The sequence below is a fragment of the Zootermopsis nevadensis genome, unplaced genomic scaffold, assembly GCF_977971745.1.
Source record: "Zootermopsis nevadensis isolate Lab colony 2312 unplaced genomic scaffold, Znev_1.0 Znev_ptg000076l, whole genome shotgun sequence".
Lineage (NCBI taxonomy): Eukaryota > Metazoa > Arthropoda > Insecta > Blattodea > Termopsidae > Zootermopsis > Zootermopsis nevadensis.
In genome coordinates this window covers 1-26,940 of record NW_028259207.1, presented here as the reverse complement: position 1 = coordinate 26,940, position 26,940 = coordinate 1, and the positions used below count along the sequence as shown (strand labels likewise).

General features: G+C 37.1%; 1 protein-coding gene and 1 pseudogene across 2 annotated transcripts; one reads left to right on the top strand and one right to left on the bottom strand.

The window, feature by feature from the left end:
• Positions 1-1,870: 1,870 nt before the first annotated feature.
• Positions 1,871-6,388, bottom strand: LOC147870986 (transmembrane protein 11 homolog, mitochondrial pseudogene; annotated as a pseudogene).
• Positions 6,389-22,033: 15,645 nt separating this feature from the next.
• Positions 22,034-25,080, top strand: LOC147870985 (DNA polymerase alpha catalytic subunit-like). Of its 2 annotated transcripts, XR_015532949.1 has the most exons (3): positions 22,034-22,327; positions 23,443-23,613; positions 24,950-25,080. XR_015532949.1 is itself a non-coding variant. In XM_087341486.1 (2 exons), exons 1-2 carry the CDS (start codon positions 22,034-22,036, stop codon positions 23,551-23,553), a joined length of 405 nt encoding a protein of 134 aa, XP_087197612.1. In that variant the 3' UTR covers positions 23,554-24,943. The 2 variants fall into 2 exon arrangements, 1 of the variants encoding a protein (XP_087197612.1); XM_087341486.1 differs by lacking the exon at positions 24,950-25,080 and having other exon boundaries at positions 23,443-24,943.
• The last annotated feature ends 1,860 nt before the right edge of the window (positions 25,081-26,940 follow it).

Sequence of the window (26,940 nt, the reverse complement as noted above, 5' to 3'; positions counted from 1 at the left end):
ATATAATTTCATGGTTGCTATAGTGTGCCTTTCTTCAGTGGTACTAATTTGATAACGAATTAGGAATGTACGGGTTCCACAGAAAATAACTATATTTGTCTATATACTTTTTAATTAAGATGTCACTGATGTTCTCACAGGGAACACAAATAGAATAATTAAGAGCAGCGTGGTTAAATGGGAGAAGCATACAATGTTTCAGTCAAAAACCCTTAAGGGAAGGTACAATTTGAGATATACAGAGTAGACAGGGAGAAAATATTAAAATGCAGTGGGTCATAATGAAACAAGTTATGAGGGTATTGGCTGGATTCCACTAGATCAAAGATGTGGTCCAGTGGCGGGGTATTGTGAACATTGTAATGACCTTTGGGTTATATGTTGGGAGTGGAATTCCTTGACACTCTGACCATCGAATAACTTTACGAGACACAGATATTTCACCTCTCATCTAGTAAATTAATTAGCTAAAAATATAGAATGTAGGCTTCCCAAAATATAGAATAGAGATTCTAATCCGTGTTAGCTGAAGGACATAACAACAAAACTTAAGACTGACAACAGGAAGCATCTTACGTTGAGACAAACAAAGAAAAAACAATAAGAATACGTAAAAGATGGCGATGATCGCCCTGATGATGGAGGTATTAAGGACCTCTGAAACGTTGGTGGACATCTACCAGACTACATGGCATAACCCAGAAGACAACCATCTTCAGACTCACAGATGTTAAAACCTCAAATTCTACAAAAATATGCAATTGTGTAACAAATTGACCGAGTCAGAATACAGAACGTGTTCGTTACATATGGGGGATACTAGTTCAATAATGTGGGAAAAATATACGTACGTAGATCCGTGCTCTCCCTCTCGCTGAAACAGGTAGCATCGACATTGTGTTAGGGTACCAACTACAGTTACTGTGATGTGGTTATCTCCCATGTTGTGTAGCTTAATCAATCTTTACAAATGTTTGTCAGGCAACGGTGCATATCATTACCATTGTAATGCAGGTGCGGAACCAAGCCCCAAATAGACTCTCCAATGTTTCATCGTCAAATGACCATTTGCATTTCTAGTGAAATCAACAAAGACTAGACTAGTCTGGGGCCATTTCAATGGATATCACAGCACTAAACAATGTTCTGTTCCTAAGAGGTCTCTGTGGTTTTGTCTCTCCGTATCATTCACCTCCGAAAGTAGATCTACAGACAAAATTTCGATGAAAGGGGTATTGTACGTTAATGCATTTACAAAGTCACAGCAATAAAACAGAAATATCTCACAACCAAGAAAAAAATTAAAAAGCAACTTCTTGTTATTGAATAAGCGAACTCCAAGCCGGTTTGTAGAGCATCTCACTTTAAGATTACAGCATAAGACGCACTTGAAAGACATGTCTCAATCCCCCGTCCCCCCAATTCAATAATTTAATCTTTAAAACAAACCGAGATTAAGGGATTAGGCCCACATGCAATCTTTTTCTTGAACTTGATAATAAATTGTCTAATGCGACCACAAATTTCAGTCTTTGTAATATGTACGGATATAATGTACTACATTTAAAGTTATTCTGGACCATAGTCAAGTGATAGTAGTTATTTGATAATTGTAATGGGTGGCTACTGATTAGTCCAAATGTAAGAACAAATATTTTTCCTACCATAAATTTTCTTTTGTTGTAGGAATGGATGTAAGGAAGTTACAATTCTTCTAAAGAAATATTAACAATAAGTTCGTATATATCATCCACGTTGTATATAAGATGTACAGAACTTTTGACCAGCTGAAGGAACAAGCTCTCAACTCGGTCAAGGACAGTCATAATTTTAAAACACATTATGAATAAGGATTAGGATGACAGTGATGTACAAATGTTACAACAAATATATTTCTTATTAAAATCCTCATAATATGAACAATAAGCACGAAATGATATACAGTGGATTCCAGTTAAGCTTCTGACTCTGTAAGGCATTAAATTTTGTTTAACTAAATTACATTTTCATGGCATTCGAGGAATAGCTGCAAAATGGCTCATATCCTATTTAAGAGAGAGAATACAAAAGGTTTGAGCAAAATCACACAAAAATCTATCAATTTTTTAAAATTGGGGAACACTTTTTAAACTTGAACACAACCTCCAAATATATTGTAAGGTTCCCATATGCAAATATGGCGGAAGGAGGGTATCTTGCTGTGTGTTCTGTTGATACAATCTTTTGTGATATTACATGTCTGTGGAGTAAATAAGACCATCAATGATATGTATAATAAATAAATAATATTTCATATATTTGTGTATATATTTAAATCTATTTAAGACTGATGTGGTGCATTAACACTTACAGTAGGTCTTGTGACTTTCATATGTCGTCTATGGTGAAGGATTATACTGCACTGTGTATCATGGAATATTGTCTTGCTGTATGATCTATGTACAAGGGGAGTTTGAAGAGTAATAAGATTGGCAACACTGCTCATCTTCAGTGGCCTTGATCGAGATGGTACATGTGGTGTTTTGTTTCATCAAGTGTGTTTAGCTATTAATACAGATATTATCATTTTTCAAGGCGTGTGTGTCTGTAAATCTCTTTCACTAAAATCCTGTTTTGCAATGGTGGAGCAGAAAGACATTTGATGTTTTAAGGCAGAGATGTGCTATAGAATTTTGTGTGAAGCTCAGAAAAAGCGGTGAAGAGACGTTAAAGGTGTTACAGAATGTGTATGGAACAGAAACAATGAGACGAGCTACAGTGTTTCAGGTGTTGAAACATTTTAAAAATAGAAAGAGAACGGTGGTTGACGGCGCTTGAAGAGGGAGATTAAGCACCATCACCTGGAAATGTGATGCTGATTTTTGTTTTGACACAAAAGACTAGCTGCTACCCTGCCTAATGTGATCCCTATGTTAAATATTCATGTTCCCTATAAAGACATAGAGCAGAATCCAGTTACTTAAAGTAAAATTCTTCATGTATAATATGCTGCATCAGGTAAACATGGGATGTGACGTGTCAGATTCAATGTAAAGTAACTGGATTCTACACATCTATTTTCTTTGTCTGTGAAACAGATTACTTTCATTTGTAGGGATCATAAAGTCGCCATGCACAAAAACCAGCTGTGATCTGAGATACGCTTTTATGAAGAATTTTCCGTCTTGAGTCATCTCGCCGAACTAAAACAACAACAGGAGATGCTGGCGCAAGAGTACTAAGAAGAGGAAACTTTGAAAGCCTATCTTGGATCTTGTTCAACCTGGTACTGACAACAGGGGTGAAATTGCCATGAATAGTATACAGTCCAGTGCACAGCAATGACAGCGCTGCCAGTGGAGTACATACATATGGGCAGTCTGTCAATACCAATCCTGTTGCAATGGCACCTATTCCTGAGAGAAGTGCTGTTTTGTGTAGACAATTACCAACAGCAATCCAGCGTGATGTTTAATCCCACATACGGTTCGACAAAAATTATGCTGCAGCCTGCCTCCAAGGCACGCTCCAGCTCCAGTTCAAATGTTTCATGTGCATTTTCACTATCATACACTTCACGTATGATGGCAATCTTAGAGGGATCCAATTCTCTTGTCAGACCCTCCTTCCCTTAAATTTATCTTTCCTCTCTCCCTTTTTATTTTTATTTTATTACCAGATTTTGTTATTAGTCTACTGTAAATCTGGTTTTTAGCCTATTTTATAACATAATTCAGGATTTTACAGTATTTAATATAGAATGCCCTTGTTTTGGGGTGATAACTGTTCCTGCTGTAGATATGACTCCTCTTACATTTGCAAGATATTTTTAATCCTTGGCAAAATCCAATCATTTTTTTTTTATTTTTCCTATATTATTATATTTATGATTATTACGAGGTGCGTGTTAGTATCATGATGTTTCCCATGCTTGCTCCATATTAATACAAATTACAAGTATCTGATTCTGTCACTGCATAAAAGTTTTATTTCAATTATATATATTTTAAGAACTAGAATTGACCTCATTTTGCAAATACAGTCGATTCCGGTTAACAGGGCCGTCGTTTAATCGGGGCAGCCGTTTATTTGGGACAAAGTGTTCCAGTCCTGATGTGTCCCAATTAACTGGAATCCACTATATGTCATTTCGTGCTTATTGTTCATATTATGAGGATTTTAATAAGAAATATATTTGTTGTAACATTTGTACATCACTGTCATCCTAATCCTTATTCATAATGTGTTTTAAAATTATGACTGTCCTTGACCGAGTTGAGAGCTTGTCAAAGGTTCTGTACATCTTATATACAATGTGAATAATATATACGAACTTATTGTTAATATTTCTTTAGAAGAATTGTAACTTCCTTACATACATTCCTACAAGAAAAGAAAATTTATGGTAGGAAAAATATTTGTTCTTACATTTGGACTAATCAGTAGCCACCCATTACAATTATCAAATAACTACTATCACTTCTAGTTTGTGAGAAAATACAGTGGTGTTGATGTAAACCACATGCTTCTACTGGATATTTATATTGTCAAAAATGTTCAGATTACTCAGAAATATTTTTGAAAAACTTTTTTACACGCTGTTCTTATTCTGACTTTCGTGTCACATTTCTCCAATCTGTCATCACACTGCTGTTGTAATGGCTGTATATGCCCTTGAATGATCTTACACATACAACATCAAGTTTAAGAATTATGTCACTGCTTGCATATGAGTGTTTCAGCTTCATCCAATTATATTGTAAGGATAAAACTGAAGAGCAGGGAGGCAGTTATTTTCAAAGAAGTGTTTAAATTGGTCTGTCACTATTACTGATTGAAACTATTAAGTATGGGGAGAAGGGCAAGACCCAAGTTTACTAAGTAATGGGAAGTAAGCCACATGAGCAAAGCCTTCAGATTCACATCTGCAGATAGCCCAATTGTTTGTACGGCTCACTCTAAATAGAAGGCTTATAAAATTCAGAACAGTGGTCCCGTGCACCAATTTCTATATTGTAAAAAAGCCTACTGCGTACAGGCAGACATTAGAAATATTTTAATCAAGAAGGCAGTGATCAGGAGAGCCAATTTGGCAGTTTGAAATTCCAACTAATTTTTGCCAATCTTCTGTAGGCTGTGAGTATATTTGGGATATAGTTCTCTATATTCGAGGAACACAATATTCCTCTGTTGGAAAATCCTGCTTATTTATACAATTTGTACAGTTTGCAGCTACTCAGGCTTTCTGCTTCAAGAAACCATCTAATGTTGGCTACCTTGGTTTTCGTGGTTAGTTATGTATCTTATATCAGTCATGAAGACTTCCAAATGTTGAATGTAGTGATGGCGTTCAGAGTTTCTTAAATTCCTTGCTCCATTTTGTGGTTTTGAATTTATATCAGTATCCAGAATGGCGAGAATAAATGATGAAACATTGAAACAGGTAAAATTTTCATTACGTTTCCACACGTAACTATAACCTATTTGCTTCGAATACATTCTGAATTTAATTACCTAATTCCGTCCTGTTATCGGCATCTCAGTATGCCAAATGACAAGATTTGTTACATGTTTGCCATGTCATTAACAATTAGAGTAGAGTAGAGTTTATTTACATTCCATACATCCTTCTTAGGACTCAACCAAAGGATGTAGAACATGTCATTTCATATAATAAACATACACTTCAGAACTTTCAACACAAGTACAAGAACGTATTTCACATACCAATGTACATAAATTTCAGATTCTGCAATACAAGTATGAAAAATAATTTTACAAATTAATATACATAAACCTCAGAATTTTAAATATAAATACAAAAGTTGCTTTACATTTATATTTATATTATGGATATAAAGCTTAAACATTTTCACTGTGAATGAGTAGATGCTTTTTCAGATTACTCTGATCAGCGAATGATTTGTTACATACATCACAGGAATATAGCCTTTCACCACTGTGCGTACGCTGGTGAGTCTTCAGGTTATGCTGATCGATGAATGACTTGTTACACACATCACAGGAATATGAACGGTCCCCATTGTGTATGCGCTTATGCTGCTTCAGTGTACTTTGACGAGCGAATGATTTGTGACACAAATCGCAGGAATATGGACGCTGGCCATCATGTAATAAGCATTCTTCTTTCGCAGGACTCTAGCAAACAAATCGGATCTTCAAAGTCTAGAAAATTTTATTCTATTGTGTGCTGAACATGCATTCGCGTTCACTGGGCGTTGACTGTGACGTCACAACATGGCGGATATGTTTCGTCAAATTCTTTGAAATTTAGAATTAATATAGGTATATGTGCTTGCGTTTCAGATTTTCATGTATTTATATTTATTTATTCATTGACAATGTTTAGGTGTTTGAGAATGTACTACATACCGAAATCCTGTATCATTTCTGAGGGAGAATCTGTTAATTTTTTTTTTTATCGGGTGTTCGTAGCATGCCTCACAATGCCACAAGGAAGACCTCAGGCCCTCGTGCGATTACCTTGCTTTCCGAGGAGGTGTACGGTTATAGATTCAGTGTGAGTGACTTGTATGTCTCAAAGAGGAGTTTGAGATGAGGGGATGTGCTGAGTGGCTACTTTCATGTGAACTGTATCTGTAGTGTGTGTGGACTGGTGTCACACGAAGACATGGCAGACCAATTTGTCTGAATATCAGTGTTTCAGAAGATCAGTTGTGTGCGTGATGGGGAAGCAGCTTATTTGGAGTTGGAGATGTGAAGAACCAGACAGAACGAGGCACCTGGAGCGTTTGTGACTTGGATAAGGAAGTGCAGTATTCAGGTATGTTAGAGAGTAGAGTTTATTTACAATCCATAGATCCTTCTTAGGACTAAACCAAAGGATGTAGAACATGTCATTTCACAAAATATTCATGAACCTCAGTACTTTTGACACAATTGGAAGGACGTTTCACATATCAATGTACATAACCTTCAGATTCTGCAATACAAGTCTGGAAAATAAGTTTACAAATTAGTTAGTCAATGCTTTTTGATGGTAATAATCTCTTGTTTACTCTTAAAATAATGTGAAACCTATAAATACACTCTGTGAGCAAACTGCAATTTCTTAATATTAAGGCAGATAGTACATGTAGTTACCATTGGGCTTTAGTCAGTTGTTACAGAACAAGGACTGCATTAGTACAAAGCATTTGATAAAACATTAAAGGTTTCTTGTAGAAACCCCTGTATGGAACATCATTAGCGTGTACTTTTCTGCTCTGCTGGCTGGTTGGGGTGGAGACTGTAGGAAAGGAAGGTGGACCCACCAAGTCGGAGGAATCTCCTACCGGTGAACCCCGGAAGGTCGGAATCCATGATGGCGGCATTCTATGGGCAACATTACGACCGTCTGCTCCTCAAACAAGTACAGGTATGCAAAAGTAATTCTGTAAACTGTCTTTAAAAGGTCGATTTTATGGGTGCCAGACTCGGTATCTCATTTCTATTGAAAGACATAGCTTATGGGGTATGTGAGATGAAATAAATAATTCTGTGACATAAGAGTGGATATAAGTGTCCTGTTATTACCTTCAGGTTTTCCAGGCAAACTTTGTGTACATTTTTCATAACTTTTCCTGTCCCACTGTCTTGCATTCTGAATTTTTGCTTTGTACATGACTTGAACACACATTTAGTTATCATGTTCATAAAATGAAACTCACGCACCAGACGTCAAAATTGGGTGATTAGTACTTCTGCTGAATATTTGGGAGGTTCTTGGTCCAAGGCCTAGCTATTGTGGCTTGAGATTTTAGTAATTCTCTTCAACTTCTCCAGGTAAGTGCTGGGATAGTGTTTTAAGACAAGGCCATGACTGGTTACTTCAACTTCCTTCACAGTTCAAAATTCTATATCTTCTCATTCAGCACTATATTCTCTATATAAACTGTGCAATTAAAAAAGTGTTGTTTAATGAGCAGCACAAAACACATTCATTGTGCCAGTATTTTCTTACCTACGTTGGACTATTTCAATGTTGGACACCATTGCATAAATTTATTGAACAAATACTACAAGTGACAGTACAATGAAACGACATACAGATGAAAAAGGTAACCTTCTAGTTTGCATCACGGTAGAGGTTTACGATATGGGAGACATTTACCACATGGCAAACATAAAGGCATTATTTAAGTTCTTGCATCACCTTGTCCAAGGTGTCACAATTTGCACTGAAGCCTGGATATGTGTATTTAATTCATGAAGTATGTGTGGCAGAGGAGGTTAGTAAACTGTATCCTTTGCATAACCCCATTAGTGTCAGGTCAGGGGTTCTCGGAGGCCACGTGCAAGGCAGGTTTTCATAAAGGTAGCCACCGACTTCCAAACGCCAGAGTTGCAGTACGCAATCCTGCCGGAACTAGGAATCCTGTTGTGGAAAATCTTCTGACAGTTGTGGCATTAACCACTATTGCAATATGATGAGATACATGATGCCTGTAATTGTGCTTTATGCAAAAAAAGATCTGACCATAAACCTTTGTTCTGGATAAATAGCGTGTGGCTTTTTGGTACCCCAGATCTGGACATTATGTGTGCTCACACATCTAATCAGCAGGAAAGGTGTGGAGAACCTGTGGGGTGTACTCCCCCTTGGGCTCTCTCACCAAGCTTCAGTCCATGGTCTAACCCAAACCTAATCTTGTCCTTGAAATTTAATTTGTAGGCATCTGTCTGGCATGTTTTTCAGCAAAGATCATGGTTCCGTGTATCTCTTATTGTATGAACTTTTTATGTTCTGCCATATATGTTGAGAAGGGCTGATCATAATTTGTCATGGAGTGAATTATGATTAGAGGCCATTTCATATTCATACATGTCAAGTTCTCGTAATGAATATTACGAACGATATGAATGTTTGGACTCAACCCAGCATAATGTATTAAGTTACTTTGTTGTTATAGTAACATCAGAAGAAAGTATGTTCTGTGGATGGAAGTGAATTAGTGAGCTCTCTGAAAATTAAGTATTGCATTTCTGTGGTGTAGTCTGTAACTGTATCACTTTTGCAGATTAAGAGGATAAATATGTGAGTGTGTGAAAAGAATAGTTATAGCAAATGGAAGGATCAATTACTATTCCTATATATGATTAAGGGGATAATGTTAAGCAGTGTGTGGTGTAGAGTACACTTTTGTAACCTTTGTGTCTTTCAAAGAGTATTACTTTTCAATTTTGGTGTTGCTTTAACATAAAAATGAGAATGTGAATTATGTGATGAAGTACAATATTAGTATTTTAACAACTTTATATTTTAAGATGGCTGTCTTCTGGGTTGTTCGACTGTGTGGTCTGGATGATGGAAGAAGCAAGGACCTCTGAAATGTCAGTAAACTTCTACCAGACTACATGGTGCAACAACACAGAAGACATCCATTTTCAGACTCACCGCTGTGAAAACCTCAAATGCTACTTAACTTTGTTGGTTTCACACACATATTGAATGTAGTGTAATATGTGGTTGTTGTGTTTTATATACAAAAGTATTGTGGGTTGCTTCGATTGAGTACATACTTAAGTAATGTATGTATCTTTGACATCCTCAAAATTATGCATAATTTGTTGTTGTTCAAGCTACATATTTGAGTGTGTTTTGGTTTTATTTCAGTTGAGGTCAGTGAGATTCAATGAAGACCCATGTGTCAGAGAATTTGGTCTCTCTGTTGGAGGAAAGTTTGAAGAAGTAAGTGCTCGGATCCTGGATGCTCCGAAGTTGGAATATGAAGTGAGTACATTAATTGAAACTTCATATAGTGGGTGTCCTTGTAAACATTGTTCATTTTTCAAGGACATATTATATTCAAGCATTTTATTTTTTGGGGGGGGGTTATTACACAAATATGTTTAATGTAACTTGTAGTCTTTCATCACATACAACAATAATAATTCAGTTATTATCACAGATGTATGTTTTTGAACAACATGTTTCAGTATAATAGACCATCTTGAGGCTTCCATTTTACAAAATATAAAATATGTGAAACAGAAGGTCACTGTGTAATTTTGATTATTATTGTAGAATAGTTTGCTATCAGTAGGTTATAATAAAATTTTAAAAATATACAGGCTAAAAATATTTTGTTGGATCCTGCATTACAAGTTTTTACGAGGGTCGCTCATTAAGTAATGCCCCACATTTTTTTCCTCAGAACATATTTATTCAAGATGGCTCAAATTTAGTGACAATATAAATCAATGTTTCCTTTACACATACTATTTTTCCATATAGTCCCCATCAACTTGTACGGTTTTACGCCAGCGTGGAACAAGTGCATGCATGCCTTGCCGGTACCAGCTCTTGTCCTGTGCACGTAGCCATGTCCTCACTGCTTGAATCACGCTCTCGTCATCTTCAAATCTTGTTCCGCGGATAGCATCTTTAAGTGGCCCAAAGAGATGGAAGTCGGAGGGTGCCAGATCTGGACTGTAGGGTGGATGGGGTAGCACCGTCCAACCCAATTTGGTGATTTCTTCCCGGGTTCTCAGACTTGTGTGAGGGCGTGCATTGTCGTGCAGGAGCAAAATTTCTGCTGGATGCTTGTGAGGCCGAACTCGTCGAAAACGTTTCTTGAGGGTTTTCAGGGTCCTGATGTACGCGTCTGAATTGATGGTTGCACCTCTTGGCATCACATCCACAAGAATGACCCCATCACTGTCCCAAAAGACAGTCATCATGACTTTTCCGGCGGAGGGAGATGTCTTGAATTTCTTCTTTCTCGGTGATTGAGGATGATGCCACTCCATTGACTGCCTTTTTGTCTCTGGCTCAAAGTGGTGTATCCAGGTTTCGTCACCTGTAATGATCCGGGACAGAAAGACCTCTCCCTCAGCATCAAAACGCTCCAACAATTCAGAAGAAATCGTTTTCCTTTGAATCCTGTGGTCTGCTGTGAGACTTCGTGGAACCCATCTTGCGCACACCTTCGAATATGCGAGAGCCTGGATAATTGCAATCACACTTCCATTGCTGACTGAAAGCTGTTGGGCCAATTGTCGAGTTGTGATGCGCTGATCCTCACGAATAATGGCATCCGCGCGGTTCAACATGTCTGGAGTGGTGGCTGTGGCAGGACGCCCAGAGCGCGGCAGATCACGGAGCTCGGTTTCTTCACTTCCTGAAGCTTTAACTCTCTTAGTCCAGCGACCAACGGTGCTCCTATCGACTGCACAGCTTCCATACACAGCACACAAACGTTTATGAATGTTCACCACCGTTTCTTTTTCAGCAACAAGGAATTTAATTACAGCTCGTTGCTTGTAATGAGAGTCGTTCACAGACGCCATTTTAACAGTTCACTACAGCTCCGCTATCGGTTGGAATCATTTGAAACTCCGTACACGAACGCGGGAAACATCAAATCTCAAGCATGTAAAAGTACACTTTTCTATCTTCATTATTGGCTGAGAAAAAAAATGTGGGGCATTACTTAATGAGCGACCCTCGTATATATTGCGAAACTTACCTGGTATTGTTGAACATTAAAGAAACATGCCTTAATGGAAGTAATACTTTTTAAAAATTAAATGGCACACAATATTTGAAGTGCCTGCATATGAGATGTTTGTGTCACCCCAGCTTCAGACGTTGTTGCACCACGGCAGTGTTACTGATAGTAGGAAATTAAGAAGTAGGTGGGGTGTCCTTTAATGGCATGCACTTCATTTTAGTTTCATGAAAATCTTTCCAGAGAGGGAAGTAGACTAAAATAGCACAGATGATGTTAAATCAGATGACTTGAAATACACTGTTCCAAGAATAGAATGATTAATAATTATCATTAAAGAGTGACTATTCAGTTGGAAAAGTAGTTATTGTCTTCTGTTTATGTAATACTACCACTGAGTCTATAGTCATTTATCCTATTCTTTCCATTTCATTAATGGTTTTTGTATATTTCAAATTAAAATTTGCAGGCGTTTTGGAGAATTAATGCAGAAAACAGGGAAGAATTTTGGGATGAATATTGCACGTCCATTGCAATCACGAAGTTTGCGGTTTCTAGCAAGGGACACATCTGAATTGCAGGCATTCTTCACTTCAATGAAACAGAGAGTTGATCTGATTGTTGTTGTGATTCCAAATGTGAAAAACAGTTATGGTAAGAGGTCTATTGTATGAATAAAGCACTCTTCCACCCTTGTTTAAATAAGAGGTTCTTTGATTAACTTTTGTCTGTTCAAATGTTTTGGTCTGTATGGTGAGGCTAGCAGGAACTGAATTAATAATTATACGCTTTAGTGTTCCGTGTATGTATATAATTTTGGCTGGTACACATTTTGAATATTTTAATTTTGCCTGATATAACCTCAAAGTTTGGAATTGTCGACATATGAACATAAAGATTACTGTCGTACAGGATGTTGTGCTGTATAGTCTGGTAGAACTTTACTGACATTGCAGAAATCTTGCCATGTAAATAACTTTCACCTAGGAAGTTCTAATTAAGAAATGTGTTCTCTATTTTATTATAATTTTTGTGGTCTTCTTGTTTTGTTGTATGAATTAACATTTGTTTTCAACTGTGTTGTAGCCAAGGTGAAGCAAATTGCAGAACTGAATGTTGGAGTCTTAACTCAATGTATAAAGTCAATAACAATGCAACGTATGAATGAAGCTACATGTTCCAAAATTCTTCTGAAAGTCAATTGAAAACTGAATGGAGTGAATCACACACTTTCATCTGTGTCAAGGTAAGTCTCATTTATGAAGTAACTTTTAGCATATTATTACATATTTACATAATATTTAACCTAAGGGATCCATAACTACAACCATAAGATTTAGTTCTATTTGTTGTACTTTCTCATAAACGTCCAGTTAATTTTCCTTTCTGACTGAAGTAAATACGAGGGTCGCTCATTAAGTAATGCCCCACATTTTTTTTCTCAGCCAATAATGAAGATAGAAAAGTGCACTTTTACATGCTTGAGATTTGATGTTTCCCGCGTTCGTGTACGGAGTTTCAAATGATTCCAACCGAAGCCGGAGCTGTAGTGAACTGTTAAAATGGCGTCTGTGAACGACTCTCGTTACAAGCAACGAGCTGTAATTGAATTCTTTGTTGCTGAAAAAGAAACTGTGGTGAACATTCATAAACGTTTGTGTGCTGTGTATGGAAGCTGTGCAGTCGATAGGAGCACCGTTGGTCGCTGGGCTAAGAGAGTTAAAGCTTCAGGAAGTGAAGAAACCGAGCTCCGTGATCTGCCACAGCCACCACTCCAGACATGTTGAACCGCGCGGATGCCATTATTCGTGAGGATCGGCGCATTACAACTCGACAATTGGCCCAACAGCTTTCAGTCAGTAATGGAAGTGTAATTGCAATTATCCGGGCTCTTGCATATTCGAAGGTGTGCGCAAGATGGGTTCCACGAAGTCTCACAGCAGACCACAGGATTCAAAGGAAAACGATTTCTTCTGAATTGTTGGAGCGTTTTGATGCTGAGGGAGAGATCTTTCTGTCCCGGATCATTACAGGTGACGAAACCTGGATACACCACTTTGAGCCGGAGACAAAAATTCAGTCAATGGAGTGGCATCATCCTCTATCACCGAGAAAGAAGAAATTCAAGTCAACTCCCTCCGCCGGAAAAGTCATGATGACTGTCTTTTGGGACAGTGATGGGGTCATTCTTGTGGATGTGATGCCAAGAGGTGCGACCATCAATTCAGACGCGTACATTATGACCCTGGAAACCCTCAAGAAGCGTTTCTGACGAGTTCGGCCTCACAATCATCCAGCAGAAATTTTGCTCCTGCATGACAATGCACGCCCTCACACAAGTCTGAGCACCCGGGAATAAATCACCAAATTGGGTTGGACGGTGCTGCCCCATCCACCCTCCGACTCCATCTCTTTGGGCCACTTAAAGATGCTATCCGCGGAACAAGGTTTGAAGATGACGAGAGCGTGATTCAAGCAGTGAGGACATGGCTACGTGCACAGGACAAGAGCTGGTACCGGCAAGGCATGCATGCACTTGTTCCACGCTGGCGTAAAACCGTACAAGTTGATGGGGACTATGTGGAAAAATAGTATGTGTAAAGGAAACATTGATTTATATTGTCACTAAATTTGAGCCAACTTGAATAAATATGTTCTGAGGAAAAAAATGTGGGGCATTACTTAATGAGCGACCCTCGTATCTGAAACTGAACATTAACTACATTCTGAGTAATGTTTTGAAATTACACTGTATTTACCACACGAAAAGATATTGTACTGTTTATTTCCAATTTCCAATTAAATACTTAAGTCAACTTTCCCTTTTTGATACTTTTGCAACTGCATAGATTATGTAGTGTCAAGTGGTGGGATGATTGTGGGTTGGAAAATGATTCGGAAGTGTTCTGTAGGCTATTTTTAACGTAAAATACAAAGTGAGCCACCTGCTCTGCTGCAAATGTGAGTAAAACTTTTTTAAGGAAACTTGGACATGAGCTCATGTATTTCTTCTCTGGAGAGATGTAGTAATGTTTTTGGGCATAAATAGTTGATTTTAGTTAAATTTTAAAATGATTTCTACCTCGTGAACAGAAGGCTTTTTAACATGAAAGTCCAGTTTCAATCCCAAGACAGTCCATATGTGGTAGTATTACAAATTTTGCACTGAGTACTTTGTCTTCTTTCTGCCACTCATTATTTGATCAATGCCGTCTCTGAGGTGTGTATCAGACCCTGGGCTGTTCATTTAATTTGTGCACAATACCTCTCATCACTTTGTTAGTCATTACTGCTTTCCAGTGCCACTTTATTGCCTTCGAGTACCCTCTTTCAGTGCCATAACTTCCCTTCAAGTACTTTATATAAGTGGAAAGTACCTGTTTATAGCCTCCACTTATTACATTCTGAAGTGCTGCTCTTATACGTGAAGATCGTCATCCAAATACATGTCATACCCTTGAAAGCTTTGGAAACAAATGAGAATCATGTAGTGCCACATTAAGTGTAATAATCTTCACTGTTAGAAGTGTGTGGCCGAACATTATTGTCTTAATACATGACGCAGGTCTCCTTCCACAGGTAGCACATTGAAGTTTTTAAATACAAGATTTTTAGCATAGGCCTTCCAATTTGGTAACCTTGATTCATTATTTATTCTGGATGAACAGTCTGATTTGAGGTGGTTGTGCTTTGTGCTGCCTTTACCACACAGTGTGCCATGAATTGCCATCCCTTTTACAAACACCTGTGTAAGTGGCAACAGCATTTAAATATCTGCAACATAATATTTATTTGGAGTCTTGTATTTTTAAACTCAGCGCATGAAGTAACAGAGCCTCCCCAGTAATGTGTGTTAACATGTGTCCATATAATAGCATTGAGATTACCTTTGAAGATATCCGTCTTCTGGGTTATTGCGCTGTGTAGTCTGGTCGATGTTAACCAACGTTTCAGAGGTCATACTGCCTCCGTCATCAGGGCGATCTGATGACGGAGGCAGTATGACCTCTGAAACGTTGGTTAACATCAACCAGACTACACAGCGCAACAACCCAGAAGACGGAAATCTTCATACTCTGATGACGGAGGCAGTATGACCTCTGAAACGTTGGTTAACATCGACCAGACTACACAGCGCAACAACCCAGAAGACGGAAATCTTCATACTCACCGCTGTGAGAACCTCAAGTCTTACAGAGATTACCTTTGTTTATGTAACAAAAATTAAGTGTGCTGTAGTGGCAGCTTACAGCTGGCTTTATGATTAAAACTAGTATTTTTTTTGATAACGAGTGATAGAGTGTTCCTTTGTTCTCAGGCCGCCATTCTTTGAATCTCCTGTAATGATAGTTGGAGCTGATGTGACTCATCCTTCACCTGATCAAAAAGATATACCCTCTGTTGTTGCTGTAAGTATGTGCATATACAGTCTGCATTCTTTTTTTGAATCGAATTCATCAGATTTATAAGGGCATTAACATTTTGATTGGTTATCAAAAATAAAGAGTTTTCCCTGTGAATAAAACTCTGGCTCATATTTGTGGATAAAATTTTTAAGTTGTTAGGGAAGTCACTGCGAAAGAAACGTAAGCAAGCGGACAAACATAAAATTCCCTTTCCCTTTAAAAAAGAATCTTATATGCAACTCTTAGTTCGGCAGAAATGTGAGTATCTTCTTGGAAACAGAGTTAGTGAACCTCTTAAAGAACTAGGACAGAAATATATCGAATGCTGCTTCAATGTATTTTAAAATATTTGAATATAATATGCATTTATCTGTTTATCATTACACATTTTATCTTTTAACGCCATGTGTTGGCATTTAAATGGTTACTTGGCCACTTAATTTGCAGTAATGTTATTTTTCTATGTTAATGTTGATGTTTATTTGTGTATATTATCCAAAAATAAAGTTTGAAGATCAGAGATTATTTTGTTAAGCTCCTTGATGGTGCAAACTTTAACTTGAAGGCTAGGTTATTTAAAAATGATCATAAATATTCCTTGATGTTGCACAGAATGTGTGCTGTCTTGTCTCGTGTGACACACTTGATACTCAAGTGTAGTGGATTAGAAATGAAACTGACGTTCAGCCATGCCGCGCATGTAGACTCATTGTGATGATAATGCACTGCATGCAACTTTATGGATGTTTTGTATGTGTAAACTATACGGAGAATATGTTGTCAGTGTAAAATTGATAAATTACAAGAAGATTTAAAACCAAATACTGATAAATGGTTTTGCAGTATAGTGAATGAAGATAGGTTATCCAAAATGGAATTGAAATTGATACCAAAAGGTCACTATGATAGGCTTTCCTCCAAGTTCTTGATGGTCATTGCACCATTGCTCCATTCATAATTCCTGACGAGGTAGGCCAAACTAGCCAGGATGTAAACATAACCTTGGTTATGAGATGGAACTTCATTTCAGACCCAAACTTTTCTTTTTAATTTGATGATGCAAGAAGCAAGTGTGCAGTAGATGTTATACTTTGTTAGATCATCAGGGGGTCTTGCTGTGATATCTGTAGAAATTCTCTTATTTTAATCTAATCAACTTTTCTGTACCTTTTGCAGGTGTGTGCCAGTCATGATCCAAAAGCATTATTCAAATACAACATTCAGATTCGACTGCAGCCTCCGAAAGTTGAGATCATTTAAGACTTGGAAGCTATTATTAGGGACCAGCTGTTGTACTTCCGTGATGTCACACGTTATTTGCCAAACAGGATAATATTTTATAGAGATGGTGTCAGTGAGGGAGAGTTTGCAAAGGTATATTTCAGAGTTACAGGATTGAGGGGAATTAAATAATGAATTTATGACTCCTCAGGTTTGGTGACAATATACTGTGTTCACCTGATGTTGTGCTGATAATTTACAGCGCAAATAGTTTCTGTGATCTCTGATAAGTGACAACACGAGTAATAATGTTATCAGTCTTCCGATAGTTATGCTATAAAAAATACGGAACTTCATTAAAGTGTTAGCTAGTTTGTATGGCAGTAAGAGTAACCAGAGCCAGAGGTAAACAATGTTCAGCCAATACCAACCATTGTAAACCGATATAAACTATTGCATAACCTCAATCAACTACAGAACATATCATTAGAGCAAAGAATGGAAATTATGCACAGGACTGATGACAGGAAAATCAAGACCAAAACGAGAAGTAAACATAAAGTGCTTATCATTGGAGATAGTCACGCGAGAGGATGTGCCGCAGAAGTATCTCATAACCTGAACGAACATTTTGATGTCTCAGGCCTAGTGATACCAGGTTCGAAATTAGAATCTATCACTAATATGGCAAAGAAAGAAATTGCAACACTGACCAAGAATGATGTAATCGTGGTGTGGGGAGGTACTAACGATATTAGCAAAAATGAATCATCCAAGGGACTTACAAGTATTTCTAATTTCGTACAAAGTAGAGGTCATACAAATATTGTAATATTGAGTGCACCCCAGAGACATGATCTAGACACAGCTTCCTGTATAAACAATGAAGTATAAATATTTAATAGGAAACTACTCAAGAAATTGAAAATCTATGACTATGTATATGTAGTAGAGAAGAATTTAGATAGAGACCACTTTACTCAACATGGATTACATATGAATAGACTCGGGAAAGAATCCATATCGAAGATAATATCAGAAAACATAAAATCAATAAACACACAGAAAATAAGCTATTTTCCAAACACTGACTTGCCACATTGTAGCAAAAATCTCACGGGTAATATTTACAACATAAACAAAGTCCTTGAAGTTTAAATTATTCACTTCTCCACTACTTGGTATTTCTCTAGTATGCACGTGAGAAAGATGACTCTTAAGGTTGACAAGTTCTGTGAAGCTTCATTCGCATACAACACAACCCTATGGTTTCTCCCCGTGTGGGTACGATAATGCCTTATCAGTTTTTCTCGCACTGGAAACTACTTTTTGCACCTATCACAATTATACGGTTTCTTCCCGTTTGTGTATGCGTTTGTGCGCGTTGAGATGTCCACCCTGAGAAAAACTTCTATCATATACTTCACAAGTGTAAGGCTTCTTACCTGTATGGATAAAACTGTATCACAAGATTTTCTTTCTGTGAGAAATGTTTATTGCATACTTCACATTAGTAAATCTTCACTTGTGTATGAGTGCGATAATTTTTCTTCAAATCATCATTCCTTGAAAAGTTCTTGTTGCAAACATCACATTTGTACTGTTTCATTTCTATGTGTGTTGTACGATGCGCTGCGTGAGAACTTTGCATTACACACATTGCATTCAAAGGCTTCTCACCAGTGTGCATACGGTAATGATTTTTGAGAGGTTTGTACCACTGGTGTTACCGATCAGGCATTCGCGTTTAGTGGGCTTTGGCTGTGACGTCACAACATGGTGGATAAGTTAGAATTAATATATGTATTTGCAGATAAGGTAAAGTGATATATAATTGTGCTTGCATTTCAGATTTATATGCAAAATACAATTGTACTTATTGTCAGGATGATATTACAGGACTTAGGATTAAATGTGCAGTGTGTGCAGATATCGACGTATGTCTGCAAGTAGGCCATGCTCGCAGTGGGCAAGAATGGTTTTAATTGGAGAGAGGGGCGGAGACCTCAAAACTGTTTTCATGTGCTGTTGGTGGTGCTGTGGTATGTTGGAAAGCTTGAGGTCTGCGGCATATCGTAATTCATATACATGAGAAAAATGGTCACAAAACACTTCATAATCACATGTCTATTCATGGTGGTCTTCTGGGCTGTGACAGTGTGAACGTGTAGGCAGTCACCAGTGTTTTGGAGAAACATACTGTCTCCAAATGTGCTTATTTATATTTTAGTGGTTCTGTTATATATGCATTAAATAACTAGTAATTTAGTTTAATCAAGCAATGCATATTGTGATCGGCCACCCAGCCAATGTTGCCATCTGATCTACAACGTGAGACATTCAGTCATGTGTTTGGAAGGTACGAACACAAGTTCTCTGGAGCAACTTGTATTGGACCGCAGGATGAAAGGTTGGCATGATGTTAATATGCTCAGGCAGTCACCAATCCTGTCAGCTGGTGAAAAGTCGAGGTAGGTTATAGGTAGGAGTCAGCTCCTGTTTTATTTGTTGGTGTTGCAATCGGAATAATTAACTCTTATAAGCTTATTCATTATGAAGTAATATAGTTAAATATGATAATATTGTTTTAAAAGTAGGGTTTGACATTCTCACGGCAGTGACCTCTGAAATGTTGATAAACTTGTGCTACACTACATGGCACTACAATTCAAAAAACAGCCATCCTCATATTGCTCTCACTTTGAATTTTGTGCAACAATTGTATAAATCATTAGGTATTGGTGTGGTGCATTTTAGGGTTGAGAGGAATCTGGCTGTCAGTTCTAATACTGCTTGTACTAATAGTAGTCGCGTTCAATTCAATTCATTTATTAAAGTGCTTAACAACAGTCAAAAAGGCCAATAACAGCCAAGCACTAACAATACAAACATTACAATACCACAGAATAAAATACAGTCAGCACAGGAAGTGAATAAACAAAAAAATTAGTTGCTCATCTGTTTTTGATACAGTTAGTCTCTGCATACCTACTAGGTCTATCAGAGACTATTCTACCTTTACTGTACAACGTAATTTCAAGGCCAGTCCCTTTGCCAGATGTGCTTCTGCTGCCAATGCAGTCTGCAGGAGCATCGACATCTTTAACAAAGATCGTGTTTTGCTTACGGATGTCAGTCAGCTTTTTAAACAATAATCATCGTTTTTTTTTGTTTATTCATTTCCTGTGCTGACTGTATTTTATTTTGTGGTATTAATTTTATAAGTTTATTCTGTTTTGTTTTATTTAGTATTATTAATTGAATTACATGACTTAGGTATATTTAATTCATTTACTTATTATTATTATTTTGTAATAAATTAACACTGTACATTTATATATTTAGTTTATTTTTGTTTGTTTTTGTATTGTAAAATGTTTGTATTGTTAGTGCTTGGCTGTTGTTAAGCACTTTAATAAATGAATTGAATTGAATTGAATTGAAGTTCCTGACATTATCCATATCTTGCATATCATGGCATTGTTATTGATGCTTGGAAGTTATAAAGTAACAAGATGAGAGGTCATTGAATTTGTTTATTCTGGGTTTTGCAAAAAAATTAATTGTTTCTATGAAGTTTCACAAGCTATGAAAGCCTCAGAATAGTTTATAATTTTGTATGTGGACTGTCTTTGTTATATGGAGTCATTGGTTCAAATCATATTGTGTTGTAGTAACAACTATTAGAGCACATATCGCTAACAGGAAGTACCTTAGTTCAAGACCTGGTTACGAAGCTGTAGTGTGATGGGTTTTCTATTCCCCCTGCCATCAGTATTTCTCTTGGTTATAAATTGTAGTTGTCAGTAGTTGGTGGAGTACTGTTAAATAAGTCGCTCTGTGTTTCTCAGGTAACTGTGATGAAACCAGAACATGTTGCCTTCTCCTTCCCCTCCGCCACTTGAGGTGATGACATTGAACATGAACATGTGCACAGTGCTCCATCCTACGAGTGGTCACGATTGGTTGCCTGGTTCATAATGGCTTCCATGTGGACAGAGCACCTCCTCATCCTCCATTCCAGCAGCACTTCTGTGGTTAGTATAATCTCTGTTATTAGTTCAGTTTTATTGAACATGTGGAAAGGTATTTTTTATATTTATTTAGTGTTACTGTTGATAAAGTTGAAGTACTTGGAAACAATAGTAATCAGATTTACACTTTGTAATTCATACCTGTCATTGATATGTGTTTTGCTATGAAGGATAAGATCTGTCCATTTCCCTGGTTCACTTTACCGCCAAGGAAAGATAACTTATTTTAAATTTGTGATTTATAGCAGATATGACCGCCACGGTGGTCTGGCGGTTAGAGCGCTGGCCTTGTAATCCTGGGGTCTCGGGTTCGAATTTATAACTTGTGTTGGGCAAGGCCGTGGTCTAGGCAACACGGAGTTTTCCTCCGTGGCATCCCAACAATTACTCCATTCACACACAGAAGAAGGCAATGGCAAACCACTTCTGGATCATCTGCCAAGAACGTATATGAACAGGTCCCAGTCCGAGAAAAGGATGGAAGGATCCTGTTCATATGGACCTGTCGTCAGACAGAACACTAAATAAAAATAATAATAAAGCAGATATGAGGAAGTATTTTTACTCGGGGGCTGGATAGAACTATTTCTATGAGACCTTAGGCCAGAAGGCCTAATTCTCTACTTCAGAAACTGTTGAAGAGTTACCAGTTTTTCTTCCCGATCGACTGTAATTTATAGATTATCAAGAGACATAAAAATTACTCTGTTAATAATTAATATGGACTTTATATTCTGAACTCTGATTTGTGGTCTCCAAATTATACTTCTTATGCAGTGAGTCTCACTTGACTTTGTGTTTAATTGTAGATATAATAAATTACCATAATAATTAATGGGCCACTTGAATTTTTCTAGAGGCCACAGTTTTTTCACCCCTGCCTTTTAAAGATTAGAAATCATTGCAGAAATTGAATCGTATGATTGTAAACAGTGAAGGCGAATTTATATTATGCTCTGGTACTCGACCATCGGACGTAGCTCGGCCATTTGACTTCACTGCTGCATCAACGAAGTTAGAGAAGGTGGACACTGAACGCCCACTGTTGGGGTTCTTTCTGGCAAAACTACACAAGTTTGACCCTGACGTGACTGTGGGCCATGATTTGTATGACTATGGGTTGGAACTCCTTGTGCATCGCATGAATATTAACAAGATCCCACAGTGGTCCAAACTTGGTAGACTGCGCAGAGCTAATATACAGAGTGGAAAGGTACTATATTTTGTTTATTCCTAACCTAAGTCACTCATTTATAAGAGGATTGTGCTGTGGCAAAGAAGTCATCATTTGGGACATTAATCATTATTTTCATTTTGAGAAGAATGTGATGTGTGGGCGTCTAGTTTGTGATGTGAAAGTATCTGATAAAGTCTCGAAGCTACGATCTGGGAGCAGTATACATATTTAGAACTGTTTTCACAAGGTTAATGTAGGAAATGCTTTATTTTTGAATTGTCTGTGAAAGAGAGAAAGTTTAATTAGATTTAACAAATGCTTTTCACACTCTAGCACAAGAAAAGTACTCCTTATTGATCCATCCATATTTGTAAGTTTTTCACAACACTGGGACTGGAATAACGCATACGTGGGTATTTTTTAGGCATCCAATCATCCAGGCAGATTTGATCCCAATTTTCTCGTGCTGATTGTTAATAGTTGAAATTTAATGGGGTGAGCGATCGCTTCCGTAGTGATGATGGAAGTGTTATCTCTTGTTTTGGCCTGTATAGAATCAACATAAAATGCACACTTTACAATGCTTATTTTGAATAATATTTGTTTTAATTAGTGATGTAATAAACTTGCTTTGCACTTTTCCCCTTGAGATAATTTTGAAGATTATAAGTTGAAAACATTGCATATGGAAAATCAATTACATCCTTTGTGTGTTTGGGATCATGAAAATGAACACTATACAAGAATACGTTCTGTCTGTTTGAACATTATAAAGGAATTTCATTAGTATTAAAAATATATTAAAATAGACCGTCAATCACAATATAAGATAATTAAAAGATTAAAATATCATTTTACGTTCCTTATCGAGTACTCGATTTACATGTGGAACATTTACGACATGTTTCGGCTATATATAGCCGTCATCAGGTGTTATGTTATAAACTTTTTAACTGAATTACTGATTTTTACTAATTTTAATGAAAAGAATGAAAACTAAAAATCATTAAAATTAGTAAAAATCAGTAATTCAGTTAAAAAGTGCTGTGGTGCTCCATTTTTACTAAGTACTTGACATTTTCATGGCTTTCGGAGTGTTTACGTTTCTCATGGAGATCTTCGTAACGTGAAACGTTCATATTTCACGCTAGGTTCTGCATGTGAAAGAAGATGAAAACGTCGATGTGACAACTGATGAAGTGAAACGATTTTATTATGGTTCATCTCGGTCACTTCTACAAATCATCTCGTGCACCATGTAGCATACTGCTTATATTGTTCGACTCCTGTGCCTCTTGCTTTGCAGATCACAAACGTAGCAGGTGGGTTCAACATCATTTATGTAGAAAATTCATGAGACTAAAGGAATGTAGTTTTATCTTTCTCCCTTTGTAGCAGTTCTGTGTGTTACAGTATCACCTTGAGAATAGTCGTAGCCACAAAATTAGTTTGTGGAAATTTATTTACAATTTGCATCTGGAGGATTTGTTTTCTGTTATGGAAGAGTTATGTATCTGTTCCACTCAATGGATTAGGCAGTTTTTCCCCTGTTGGGGGGTGGATGCTCAGAAAGGAATGAATCCTTACTGCTACGTGCATTCACAGAGAAGAACTTCATTGTACCTGACAAGCAATATGGAAAGAAACCTGTTCAGAACATGGATGATAGATCGAATGGGCGGCACCAGAAGAAAGGCAGATCTGTGAAGAGGAAGCCTGCATACATGGGAGGTCTTGTTCTAGAGCCTCAGACAAGCTCATTCTGCTTATTGATTTAAATTCGCTGTACCCCAGTATTATACAAGAATATAACATCTGTTTTACCACAGTGAACCTTGGTGTGACCCGAGCCAGTAACGAAAATGAGGTACAGTTGTAAGTGTTGATGTTTCTTTTTTTCACAATCATTCTTCACAGCATTAGGTTTAGTGAGCCTCTCGGTCATATTAACTTGAAAGTAAATATTACATCATTCAGTTGTTAATGAATATATGTATTTATGCTTCTCCGGTTTCTCCGTGGCATCCCAACAATTACTCCATTCACACACAGAAGAAGGCAATGGCAAACCACTTCTGGATCATCTGCCAAGAACGTATATGAACAGGTCCCAGTCCGAGAAAAGGATCGTAGGATCCTCTTCATATGGACCTGTCGTCAGACAGAACACTAAATAAAAATAATAAATAATAAATAAGTAAAGTTGCTAACTTTTGAGCCCTTACCAGCAGTTTCTTCATCATCAGCATGATGAATATCCAGTCTCCTGACCCACAATCATTTAACTCTCTTAGTGCCAAGTCATTTTGTATAAAATTCAGACTTTTTATTTTGGAAATAACAGAGAAATCTTTCATTTTTGTAAGAATACATTTTGTACACTATCTGCTAAAAGAAAGTGTAATGTTTAGTATACAAGATAATTGATATTGTTTTTGTTACGAATTTTACATTTTAAACTTTGAAACGGAAGAAAAGTTTTTAAGCAACACGTACTAATCCAGTAGGATTTGAGGTTTTCATGGCTGTGAGTCTGAAGATGGCTGAAACAATTTTACATCTATACAGTGCACATTATATGTATTGTGTATATTATTTATAATATAAAGTCAAATTTGAACATGAATGGACTTATATACTTATTGGATAATGTCACAGGAGCTGCCAAGTCCTGGGCCGGAAGCTGGGATCCTTCCGACAGAAATCCGTAACTTAGTCGAAAGTCGGTGTGAGGTCAAGAAGTCGATGAAGAATCCTGACCTTTGCCCAGATGTGAAAATGCAGGTGAGAATTAACAGTTACTCAGTGTTAATAATTTTACTTTTCTGTCATCATAGATGGAGCATCAGCAAAAAATTCTCTCTGTAATGTAAAACAGAAAAAACCTTACTAATATGCTCGTAATACAACCAGCTTCAACATGTTCTTTGGGGCATCAAGAACAGGAATTACTGGTCAAATTTAATTTATTTTAAGATATTGTAGATGCGTCATATTGTGATTTATTTAAATAGTATTAAAAATATATTAAAATAGGCCGTCAATCACAATATAAGAATAATTAAAAGATTAAAATATCATTTTACGTTCCCTATCGAGTACTCGATTTACATGTGGAACATTTACGACATGTTTCGGTTATATATAGCCGTCATCAGGTGTTATGTTATAAACTTTTTAACTGAATTACTGATTAATTACTTATATTGTGATTGACGGCCTATTTTAATATATTTTTAATACTATTTAATTTATTTTATTATTCCAGTATAACTTCTACTTTATTGTACAAAACCTAACATAATATAAACGCCCCCCCCCTAAGGATTATTACCTGAGACAGTTGATGAAATAGTTCATATTTTGCATAGTTAATTGAAAAATAATTTATGCATCTACAGTAATATTTATGCTGATGATGATCTTTATCAGCGATATAATTTATGAACATATGCAGTGCATTATTTATACTGATGATCAGATGTGTCGGTAATAATTTATCTGTAGACATCGAGATCATTTTAGTTAGAGATTGACTGTCTTCTGGGTTGTTGCGCCGTGTAGTATAGTAGAAGTTCACTAATACTTGATAGATCCTTTGCTGCCTCTGAAACGTCGGTAAACTTCTTCCAGACCACAACAACCCAGAGGACAGCCGTCTTCAGAACGAAATCTGTGAAAACCTCAAATGCTACATCGTTTTAGCTAATTAAGTGAACTGCCTCAACAGTGTTATGTTCTACCTTGAGTAGTTCAGTAGCAGTTTCCAGTTTTGTTTTTCTATGTTTACGGCAGTGTCAGACGTAGATCGATCCCGTCCTGAGCCACGCCTCGTCTCTTTAATATTGATTTTAATATTTTTTCCCCCTATACCTGCCTAGTTCTCACCTATACTTGAGTTTTCCAGCTAACATTTTTTATGTTTTTATTATCTTATTCTTGCCCGACACATGTCGAGACCATCTCATCCTACTTGGTTTAATCAAAGAATGTTGAACACGTAAATTGTAAGGTTTAGTGAGTGCTGGGGAAGAAGCCACAGATCTTGTACTCTAGTCCTGTTTCAGTGTAACATTCGTCAGATGGCATTGAAGTTAACAGCCAGGGGTTTTCACACGCTCGGTTCTACGCTAAGCCACTTGCAGCGCTGGTCGCGGGTTTGTAGAATGTTGCCTACATGTTAGATGTAGAATATGAGAAAAGCTTTGAATGTAACTGTTCAACTTTCTGCAGTGGTGTAGTTGCTCTGTAGAGGTATTGGCAACATTTGATGTTCAGAAATATTTGTGATTGCTTTAACATCATTCCTTTATTTCCCATGAGTAGTATTCTGTAACTATTGCTTAATACATTCAAATCTGCAGTCAGGTACTTGTGACACAACTCTTTGGGGTTTTTGCAACTGAAATGTTTATATTACACATATTTAAACATCTGTTCTTGTAGTCTGTGTCACAATTTGTAGATGTTTCTGAGAATATACGAGGCTGGTCCACAAAGTAAGTTTCCCTGGGGCCGTTTACAGAAACAAAACACAATTTCATGCAAATGTTTATTGCAACAGATACAGCAAGTGTCCAGCTGTTTTTCAACACATTCGCCACCGGAATTGAGACATTTGTCATACCGTGGGACCAACTTTTGAATAC

What these genes read in the sequence shown, in the direction of transcription:
- LOC147870985 (XM_087341486.1), top strand. Translation starts at nt 22,034, where the DNA reads ATGATTGTAAACAGTGAAGGCGAATTTATATTATGCTCTGGTACTCGA. An exon ending in CTAATATACAGAGTGGAAAG is followed by an intron (nt 22,328 to 23,442) that starts GTACTATATTTT and finishes ATTTCACGCTAG; the next exon opens with GTTCTGCATGTGAAAGAAGA.